This window comes from Leiobunum rupestre, chromosome 4, assembly GCF_980474605.1.
Source record: "Leiobunum rupestre chromosome 4, qqLeiRupe1.1.hap1, whole genome shotgun sequence".
In the NCBI taxonomy this organism is placed as follows: Eukaryota; Metazoa; Arthropoda; class Arachnida; order Opiliones; family Sclerosomatidae; genus Leiobunum; species Leiobunum rupestre.
This window is the reverse complement of record NC_143387.1, coordinates 23,363,336-23,375,010: the sequence shown is the minus strand read 5'-3', so window position 1 is coordinate 23,375,010 and position 11,675 is coordinate 23,363,336. Positions and strand designations below refer to the sequence as shown.

Here is an 11,675-nt window from a genome sequence, read left to right as displayed (position 1 = left end):
GTTCTGGTTTAAATGTGGCTCTTACGTCACAGTTTCTTGCTTTTCCAATTCTACGAACGCACGCTACAGTTGCGAAGAATATAAGTTTTCTAGTGCGCGAGCGAAGAATATATCAATAAAGCTATGTCTTGTGACATAAGAGCAACGAATTATATATTTTTCTTTTTATTCATTTTATGTTATAGTGAAACAACTATTGATCGAGACATTTTTATTCCAAAAGTAATAAAAGGTTTTTAAGAGTAACTTCGACTCAGTCAATTTTGAAGGATGTGGAAAATATTATCCTTTTGGAAAACAATAACTTCATTAAGTTATATTTTAAAGTGACGCATTACCGCCTTCTTCGAAAGAATATAATTATTTCCTTTCATTTATCTTTTTGAAAACTTTCCACTTCCAACATGTAAAACCACCGGTGGATGTACGTAACATAATTTATTTCAAGTTAACGCTATGAGAGACGCGAAATAATATAGATCTATCACAATACGGAGAATTTTCGGCACTGTATTATTTAATTGCTCTCGTCGTAAAATACGCGTAGAAGTCGTAAAATAATTGGATTCTTTTGCTTCGCGGAATCCTTAGAAATAGGCTCCGGTTAAGCGACAAAGAGGTTTCCTATGTAAAAAGAAAATAACCCCCGAATTGGGGCGGAGGAAATATTTCATTCGGTCCGTTGGAATTTCCTAGAAGCGGCGGCGTTCCGCTGGCTCCATTGAGGGGAAGGCCAGCCGTTTTACTACGAGCGAGTGTGGCAAGCCCCGTTCGTGCTCTGATCTGGACGTCCTCTTCGAAATGGGCGTCACGAACGGGAAACTGTTTCAATGGATCTGCCGTATATATACACGAGCGGCGCGAAACGGCCCCGAGGACGTGATTCGGGACACGTTGATGGTGCTCTTTAAAGAAGGAGCCTCGCCACCCCAGCCATTCTGTTGAGAGACGGCCGCTATTTATTATTTACCTTCATTCTTTCGAGACGCTCGCATCCTCCCATTCAAGAATTTACAGTTATTTCATTTCACCCAGAGTTAAAAAGGAAAGGCTTAGAATAAGGTGAGTTCCATTTATTTTGTATTCTTAAAAAACGGTATTTTAAAAAGCAATTTTTAGTATCTATTTTTACTTTTTCTTATTTTATAATTGTTGTTATTCTTTTCTGAAAAACTACGTATATAGCTGGAATTTACTTAACTTTGATTTCGAAACTCGTTGATTTTCGAGCTTGATAATTTAAATAAAATTAGATTTTAATGAAATTTAAAAATGTGTCAATAATTGAACTTTCTCTGCTTTTATAAAATATTGCGTTTCCAATAAGAAATTTAACTGAGTCTAATTTCAGATTGCAATTTCATTTTATTAAACAAAATTGGCTAAAAACTAGGAAGCTAATATTAAACTACTCTTTACAATAAATATTGTCTTTAAAATTAAATTATTTAATCCGGTTACAACTGCGAAAATCGTATTTATAATAGAACTCAAGAAATTGTAACAGTAGAGCTAAGGGATTACAGTTTGCGTTCTTTTATCGCACGCGAAATAAATTCCTGAGTGGCACTGCAAGGCTTCAGGCCTTCACTTGTTCAGGCTGGCAGCGCTCGGTCGCTTTTCTTTCCCGAAAGGCGCACTTTGATTATTGCTCACTGACACTAGACACAGATCTGACAAGCTTCAGCGAGTCAACGATTGTAGAAATAATACAAATTCTAAAAGGTTGGGCATACAATTTAAAATTAATAATACGGTTATAATGGTGGCGTAGCAAAATGAAATACAATTCCATCTAAAAATGTATTTACTACACATTTTAGTAAATGTTATTAAAAATATCCTATGTCGTTCGAATCTCTACACCTTTAGTAAAATTTGGTGCAAAAAATGTGTAGTAATTGTTATTAAATAATTTTTTAGATGCAACTGTAATTAAATCGGTATTATATCTATATATATATACATATATATATATATGTATATATTCATATCTATCTATATATTTATATCTATCTATCTATCTATCTATATATTTATATCTATCTATCTATATATTTTTATCTATCTTTATATATATCTATATATATATATATATTTATATCTATATCTATATATATATCTCTTTAAATATCTATATTTATCTTACATATATATCTTATAAATGTACCAACAAGTCATAACACAGTATATTTAATTATATATATACTGTGTTATGACTTGTTGGTACATCATACTGTTTTATAGCACATTGAAATTCAATTCAATGTATATATATTGATATAATTCCGATTTAATTACAATTCCCTTTAAATTTTTTTATTGTCGTATAGAAAATATTATATATTTATAAATATATTAAATTTTGTTTGCTTAAAAAAACAGTATAACAGAAAACCAACTGGTTTTTACACAGCTTATGGCATTTTAAGTATGATTATAGAATATCACAGTACAATAACTGCAGAATAAGAAGTGATGAAAGGACAGTCTTGTACATAAAACTAGGTAAAAATAATTTTAAACCACTTTTGTACTATACATTTTTTTATTTCCATTCGTTACGTCGGTTTCATCGCGGCGACCAGCGTAGTCGTCAGGCGTATACAATATCGTACGCTGATCACCGCGTCGAAACGGCCGTAGCGAATGGAAATAAAAAAAAATTATTGTACAAAAGTCGTTTAAAAATTATTTATCTACTATTGTTTTGGTAAGGTCGTTAGTAGTATAGTATTTAGATATGAATTAAAAATGATAAATACATAGTTTTCAGAAAGTAGAAAAGTACTTTTCTATACTGTACATCATATATCTTTAGCAACAACTAATTTGAGAGATTACCCTCTCTAAAATGTCGTTCTAAAACCATGATTGTCAAAATCATATATCTTTATAGTAACCAATAGCGGCGCCAGGATTTTTGGGGAGGTAGTTCAACCATTTAGAGCCCCCCCCCCATAATTATGGAGGCCCCCCCCACCACAATTTTTTCAAACCCGTCCACGTGGATAATTTAATTTTTTTAAGAAAGCGGTGCAATTTTTGGGTAGAATGGGTACGCGACGAAATAATTAGAACTAATTATGAATTTAGACATTACTAAAAACAGAGTGTGTGTTGATCCTTTTTTGTGTACCGATAACACAAATGAGTGGTTATTTATTTATTTCTACGACTGAATTCCAGTCTATCAATTTACATGCATTCCTTCGGTACTTCGTATGTACATCCCTTACATCCGAACTTACAACTTAACGAAAATGAATGTACGTAGGTACACACTAAGTAAAGTAAGTTTAAGAACCATTTATTTGTAAAGATAAAATTAAAGATACAATTTGGATATAGTAAAAATTAAAACTAAAATATAAACTACTGTCAAAGAAAAGTTACTCGTACCTTTGAAAGGAATAAAAACAGCAGTGTCGTTAAGCGAAACACTCGCGTTGAATATTGAAAAATTAATAAAGAAATAAATTATATCGCAAACAAATTACAGAATTTTCTGATATTAAATAATTGGGAGGCCCATATATTAAATTTTGTAGGCCCTACCAAAATTTGAAGTAGGCCCAGGCCTACCCCAGCCTGTTGCTGGCGCCTCTAAGGTTACGAACAACGTATTTGAGAGTTTACCCTCGTTAAAATGTCGTTTTAAAACCGTGATTGCCAAAATCATATATCTTTAGTAATAACTTGCCTTCTCTAAAATGTCGTTCTAAATACACGATTTTCAATTTTTTACACGATTCGTTTCATATCGGGAGGCGTAGAAGTTTTAAAATAACATTTTATCTTTTCTGGAATGATGGCTCTTTACGCTGTTAATGTTATTGCTCTAAACAGGAAGCTTCCAAGGCTCCCGGACATGTCTGAAGAAAAATAGTGCGCGTGAAACATGTGAAAAAAAAGTTTTATACAGTAACTACACCTTGAGATTATGGTATATAGACCAGTAAATTTTTAAATAGCTAATAAACCAATTCGGGAAATAAGCAAATACCCTAACTCAATGCAATTTAGGCAGCGTAATACCGGTGGAAAATTCGTTAACTTTGAAAATTGCTTCGAGCAACTATTGTAACATAAATTTCCAGTAATACTGAAAAACTATTTACCCGAAAAATTATATTCAAACATTTAATAATTTGTCACGAAATGTTTTGTTTTCAAATTGTTAATAACTGATCTTTAGTCTTTTTTCCGAGGTAATTAATTAATAATGAGATTCCTAGAATTTTGTTTCACACGCCTAATTAAAGCGATAAAATATTTGTTTACAAACGACGCCCGATTTAAAAAGAAAAATAAGACGAAGGAAATAAGCTCAAAGGGATCTAATTACCCGTGTAAATAGATTAAGATCCGCTAGCAGCGCTGCGGAGTAACTTCGCGAGGCCGCAGCCAGTCAATATGTTTGGCCTCATACGACAGAATTCGGGGGCTCGTTGCGATACGGAGAAACGCGCGTGCTACGAAGGCAATAACAAACATTGGCCCCTCGCCAAGAATTTCGTGACGTATTTTATCGTACGATGGCCGAAGGCTTGTTCATTACTTCATTTCCTTCGCTCAAAGCCAAAGACGCGTCCTAATCCGCTTCGCAACGGCATTTAACGAAAGTGACAAAAATAAATTAAACCGCAATGAAATTAACTGGCCATCTTATCAACGGTTAATCGTACAGATCCGGTTTCGCAGTCTTTTAAAGTCGGAAGAAGGCGAAATAAGGGTGTAGCCTGGAAAAGCGTATTTCATTGCTATGGCGTTGCTAGGAATGCTAATAGAACGACCTATTCTTCTTTCCTCAGTAAACGAGATATACCGACGCAAGTAACGTTTCGTTAAACTATACCCACTAATTTACAGATAATGGTAACGATTATGACATTAAAGTATTAAGATTATTAATTACATTTACTTGAAGCAAAGTTTGAGGTCAATGTTTTTATACGCTCGTATTTTTAAAGACATATCATATTACACACCTTCACAATATAAACAACTATTATTTACTGAAGTTCTTTCACACTATCTTATTATTTTCATCTAAATACTCGCGATATTTGGTTATAGTTCGAGTCGGTTAACCACTTTTTTCAAAATTTAGTGATATTTCATTTTAGGAACTGAACTATATTTGTAAAATTTATAATTACCTAATTAGGCTTTTTTTTAAGTACCACTGGGATCTAAAATATTATTTTATTTATATGGAAAATATAATACCTCATGAACAAAATAAAGTTGTTTAAATAAACCCTCATTGTTTTGTGAAATTTCATGTTTCAGGTAATTCAAATTCAACAACTCAGGAAATATATATTCTTAACACATTAAAAGTGAACAGTATACGATGTGTAGTTTGTGTACTTTAATATTCCCCTCCAAAGTGAACCCTCTCTTAGGCTGTTACAAACTTTTGCTTGGGGCCCATTCAAATTCATTACTGAAAATTAGGCTATAGCCTACCACTGGCGCCGCCAAGTTCTGCAAATAATGACGGGTAAATAAATCCTTCTATTTACTTCTATATAGAAAATTAATTAAACTCATTATTAAGACGATATGAAAGCCTTCTTTATAAACGCCAGCCATGGTTAGCGCATAAGGCGGGTGAAAATTTCCTTATCTTGTTATGACTCACTTCCCCAATGTACAGGCCTAGGTTTTCTTCTGCCGGTCACCCATTAAATTTACTTTCCTTCCAAACAAATACCCTGGTGGTAGGTCAATGTGTTCTGCTATTGGCCTAGCACCAATTTATTTGTTTGGAAGGAAAGTAAATTTAATGGGTGACTGCCAGAAGAAAAGCTAGGAATTAAGTTTGGGAGAGTGACCAAGTTGACGTAACAGACAAAACATTTCACCCAATAGCTTTTAGAATAGACCCATTGCAATCTCATCTTTCTCCCGAAAAGTCAGTTATTTAAGCGAATTTCAATAATACTCTATAAGCTTTTAAAATTAGCTTTTAATAGTTAGTGTAGGGAGCTGTTGACTCGCGTGGCATGAAGGGCTGGCTGTACCCTCCTACGCATTGTAACCCGGTCATCTGAAATAATGGCTTTAAAAGTCGCTTGATGTCTTAGGCCTTGGGTATTAGCCTAGCTGATTATTATTATTAATTGCTATAAGGATGTTACCGTTGACACAAAGAGGAAGATTAAGATAACGTCTTCGATGACGTATATGTATGACGTCACAAGGTCTCGATGTAGCAACTACTACTAGTTTTACCCGAAAACCAGTAATTGTTTGGGCAAATTAACTAAAGATGAGGTCAATAGCGCTATCGCAGCGATTATACAATTCTTCTTCAATGATTCCAGCTTCGGCCTTTTATTGCTAAATGCGCAACGGTGTTTCAATTTAAATTTCAAAGGCTATTTTAATAAATTTAAACAATTCCTTATTGTTTGAAACCGAAACATAAAATGGATATGAAAGCTGAAAGTATTAAATATATATTTTAGTTGTGATCACTCTAAATGTTTCATGTATATGCAATATGCAATAAAATAACAGCTTTTTTATCACATGAATTTTTGGCATAAAATCAGGCGTTTGTATTTCATCGAAAGTAATCACACTAATTGCTTCTGAACAGTGCGAACACAGGACCTCTTGAATTATCATAACAAGAAGGCAGAAAATGAGTTAGTTATAAATCAAAATTACAAATACATTTTTGAAAATTTTCTAACTTTCTGTGTTATATTGAAGTTACGGAAGCTTTATTGTAGTGCATTCCATTCTAAAGTATTTAATAATTTAATGTTATTTTTTAAAGCAGATGTTGTATCAAAAATGTATTTATTTATATTTAGAGATAATTAATATAATAAATGGTGAGAGGGGGAAGGAAAAACGTCACTGGCGTATGCTTCGGAAGACGTCAGTTTCAGAGAACCTATGAGATATCGAAATGATTTGATTGTTTATATATTCATCATTCCTTTCATTCATTTTTGTGCTTTAAAGCCCCATTTTCATGCTCGCTGGTAGCGGGTAAAAATCGACAAAATCCGTTTCCGCTACACGCTTTTTCACTTTCCGCGTCGATCTGTTTCAAACAAATATTTTAGATTAATTTTCACGCTTGCGGATGCGAATTTTGACGATTTTTATCCGCTACCAGCGAGCATGAAAATGGGCCTTAACGTAACCTAATTTAAAAACGATTTCCTGTATGAGAATTCCGTTATTCAAAACATAACCGAGTATTTATTTAAAATGAAACAGTTTAACCATAATTAAGTTGTTTTTTCGCGAGAGTAAAAAAATATCAGAAACCTTTTCTTTACGTGGGAGGAATAGCGCTGCCAAGATGAGAGATAACACTGTATCCTAAATTACTATGGCCCGATTAATTATAAAAAATGACTTTTTTTTTATCAGGCAAATGACCCTTGGGCTATAAAGTTTATCATTCGAGATTTTTAGCACTGTAACTAGTAGACTGAGCTAGCGAGGTTTAAGTTATTATGGCCTCAAATACGCGAGGAGGGTGCTAGGGTCGCTGTCGGAAATTTTCAGAGTTTGAAACTCAAGGGTTAAGATTATGGGACCCCACCCCCTTCACACGGATTGGCCAATCGGTTGCAAAGCATCTGCTCCATATGAAAGTAAAATTAAGTCGTGCCTCTTTGGGATTTCGCCGCCGGACCAATTAAGTGGTGATTCGCCTCTGAATATTCATCTTTCTATTGTCCTATTGATATAGGCTTGCTGATGTTTTTCGAAGAAAAAATAGTGTGGGGAAAATTAGTGATTTTCGAAAACTATTTCATCAAATAAAAATGTTCTATAAATAAGTACATATTCCCAAAGTATGTAATTAATATTCAGCCATGATGGGAAAGCTTTCACATTTACCCTCCAAGTAAAATATTACGTACTTATGACATAAGGATAAGGTGAGAAGTCATTGTGGCAGTGGTGTAGTCCTAAAGAAAAGAACTGGGGCGCTACCTGGGTACGGCCAACTTCGATTTCGCACGTAATCGAAGTTGGCTGTACCAGCCGCTATAAATGTTCATCCAACTTCGATTTTTAGCGTGATCGAAGCTGGCCGTACCTAGGTAACTATTTGAAATTGTTATGGTATTTTCCTGCCGGCAAAATGTATAATAAATTCACACACCCTTTATTCGAGAAAACGTACTTACGAAATGGTTATAAGCAAGGCGCGCCCTGGCAAGTGGAAAAAAAGAGGCAGGGCGCACCCTGGCAAAATGGAAAAACCAAGGCGGGGCGGCACCCTGGCCCGACTACACCACTGCATTGTGGTCCAGGTCAAGGATACTTATTTGAGTCAAAAGATTTTATTTGGTGAAATTAATTAGTATTTATTTCAACTACAATTTGGCAATGTAATGAAAATTATTTACAGCGAGAAGTTTTAATATAGTCTGGGAAATAAAGAGATTAGGACTGCTTTTTTTTCTGGGCTATTGTACTTAAAGAATGAGCTATATATGAGAAAATAAAGCGTTACTTAAGATTTACGATTAATCACTGATAATGAAAAATATTTCGTATCACCTTTATGACGTGCCTTACCTCGTTTACAGAAGATCAGACAATTAGGATCTTTTTAAACCTTATCATTGCGGAATTGAGTGAATCCAAGGCCGCGATTTCGCTCTATTCGTCCGTCTTCATACATATTTCGTTTCATATCTTCACTGCTACTAATTTGATAAATAATAATACTTCGTTCACTATTTGAAGTGAGTGGCGAAAGGTAGGACTAGTTTCTTTATACTTTATGCGGTATATAAATAACGGTAACTGCTAGTGATTATATCAAGAAGCAAATAAAAATAGGAATAATTACTGAAAAAGAATAAGTGAAATTACGACTGCGCTTTAAATTTGCAGTAACTTAATGCACCTAGTTGCACTCTACAAGTGGGAATTTCCTGTATTGTTCGGAAAATCCTAAAACGGTGACCAGTGACACCAGCAAAACGGCATAATATAGGCTATTGGAAAAATTTTCTAAGAAACGTCTCTATGGGGTTGCTATAGGCAAGTGGAACAAATAGAGTGCCGCGTTAGAAGTATACCCATCTTGCCGGTGAATCTTGTACCTTCACCAGGCAGAGATCTAGGGGGTCGCCTAACAGGTCCGTGCCCACCCAATAATTCAAGATTGATATAAACTTCCATTCCATTTCCTCCCCCACCTCCTATTATTTCCTAAGAACCCTTTTCAGGAACCGCGCCTCGCCTTCGCAGGCCTGAGGCCCTTTTCAATGGGCGCTCATCTCCCGCCAGTTCGCCGAATTACACACTGCCTCACAGCTCAATTTATAACTCGTGTATTACTCCGCGTGACGATGCAAAATATAAAAATTACTCTCCCTCGGTTATATTTTTAGAAACTAACTACAATGGCGTTATACCCACGATTAATATTTTCTATCGTATTCCGAAATATGAGAGGGAGCTTGCAATGGTATTGGTAGGATAGGGATATAGTACGTAACGTATCGTATTTTATACTTATCAAACGTTTCTGGTAGTAAGAGTTAATTTTTTAGTATGTAAAAAGTTCCAAATCGTAATAATATTATATTATATTAGAATAATATTATTATTTTTTTATCTTTCTAATAAAGAATTTGTTACAAGGTTGATCTTTCCTTTAAATAGAGTTAACGTAAATAATGCTTCATAACGAGTGATCAAACTAGATTCAAGGAACAATTTGAAACACTACAAAACAATAAGAAATTCTTTACAGATAACGAAACCAACAGACGCTCACTAGACGTCGCTCTCATCACTGTTTATTTTTCAGATGAGCATAAGGTCCTGCTGGTGGACAAGAAGGTTGAGCAGTCTTTTGGCGGCAGTTCTGGTGTTGGCGCTTCTCGGTGTCGGCCCTTCTCCGGTAGAGGGCCGCAAGAAGAGGAGTTTCGCCGCTCTCGGCTGCATGGGAAAGTACGACAAAATTGCCTTCTCCAAACTCAACCATCTTTGCGAAGAGTGTTTCGAGCTCTATAGAGATCACGAAGTGCACGCACTCTGCAGGTATGTACGCTCATTATTGTGATCATCAAGGGCTGACCATTTTCTCTCATCGGTGTACACTCTAGCTGAAATGAGTACAGTAAAGTTTAGCTAACCCTCAAAACGCGTAGGATTGTAAATTAACAATCTACGCTTCTACAAGATTACCCGGCACGTTTTCAGGGTTCGCTTAACCGGTCTTATGTGGTCTAACTCTACTAAAAATTTAATTTTGAATGACGTTATTAAAATACGCTCTTTTTGATACCAATTAGCGTAATGATGTCTTTTGCTTAATGCGATTATTTGTTTTTCTAGGGAGAACTGTTTCCGAAGCGAGTCGTTTTGGAAGTGTGTCGAGGCACTTAATCTGAAAAAAGAAACAGAGAAGCTGACGAACATGGTAGAAACTGTGTACGGGAGGTGACCACATTTTACCCTCAACATTAACATAATTTATTCTTATTTCACTATCATTTATATATTTATGTATGTAGTATTATTTACTTTTTACATTTTAAAATGGCTATTAAAAACAATTGTTTTATGAATTTAATTAATCACGAGAGTTTAATATTACCAGAAGTACATAATATCTCTCTTGCGAGAGATATTTCTATCTAGGATGTAAAAATTATACTTGTACATTCGTAGGCTCGAGGCAGTTTTCAAACGAAGCGAATTTCTCACCAAGTTGAGGATGTGAACACCGCATATTTACTCAAAATTCACAGCCTACTGATGTAAATTATACCGTGCATAGATATTTACTTATTGAACAAGTTGGCAAGCCAAAATATACCTCTCCTCGGAAGAATTGTCCCTAGTGGTATTAATTTCTCGAGATAACCCTTAAAGATATATCTCCGCAATTTAGAGTTATTTGTTAAAAATATTAACCCATTTCTATCCCGCCCGGTATAAAATTTTAATTTTAATTAAAATAATTGAGACGAAACGACCAATTTTAATTTATTCAGAATATCATAAGTTAAGTAGTTACAACAGTAAGTTAGACGTACTATAACAATGCACAATTGAATTAAACCCTTTTACAGAACAAGTTTATCAGTTAAATATAATACGAAGCAAATTTTAATGAAAGAAATATCTACAGAGGCTTTTTGGAATTACTCGCTTACGAAATACTTGCCGCATCTTTAACGCTCATTTTATTTCAACACTCGCCCTTGATGAAGATACCGTAGATATCTGGTAGTGGACGACTCGTTCACTTCCTGTTGACGTTGTGACGCATACCACATGAAAAAGACCAATGCCGTCCAATTTCCAATATCATATAATGACTCGCACACCCAAGAAATCATTGACTGCGTTAGAAATCGTAGATATCCAAATATCCACACCAAATGTATTTACAAGAAGCAAAAACCTTACCATCAACAAAGCACAGAGAGCCACTTGACTAACCGCCAGCTTTTAAAGCAATTAACGTTAAATTATCTCCTTTGAATTAACAGAACTATATATAGGTCGTTAAGAAAGTGGACCACCCACAGGGTCTACCCTTTAACCCTCTAATCTCGGCTGACTGCGCTAAAACAAGATTTAACCTTTAAAAAATACCAGATTAGGCCTTCATAAATTCATTAATAAAAAAAGACTATTACCTATTATGCTTACGATGC

General features: G+C 34.7%; 1 protein-coding gene across 2 annotated transcripts; it reads left to right on the top strand.

Annotated features, from left to right (window-relative positions):
- The first annotated feature begins 712 nt into the window (after positions 1–712).
- LOC149947198 (crustacean hyperglycemic hormone-like) lies at positions 713–10,553 on the top strand. Of its 2 annotated transcripts, none has more exons than XM_090172674.1 (3): positions 713–1,062; positions 9,815–10,047; positions 10,345–10,553. In XM_090172674.1, the coding sequence occupies exons 2-3, from the start codon at positions 9,815–9,817 to the stop codon at positions 10,451–10,453; spliced, it is 342 nt and encodes a 113-aa protein (XP_090028800.1). In that variant the 5' UTR covers positions 713–1,062; the 3' UTR covers positions 10,454–10,553. The 2 variants fall into 2 exon arrangements, with proteins under 2 accessions (XP_090028800.1, XP_090028802.1); XM_090172676.1 differs by lacking the exon at positions 713–1,062 and adding an exon at positions 8,646–8,752.
- Positions 10,554–11,675: the final 1,122 nt, after the last annotated feature.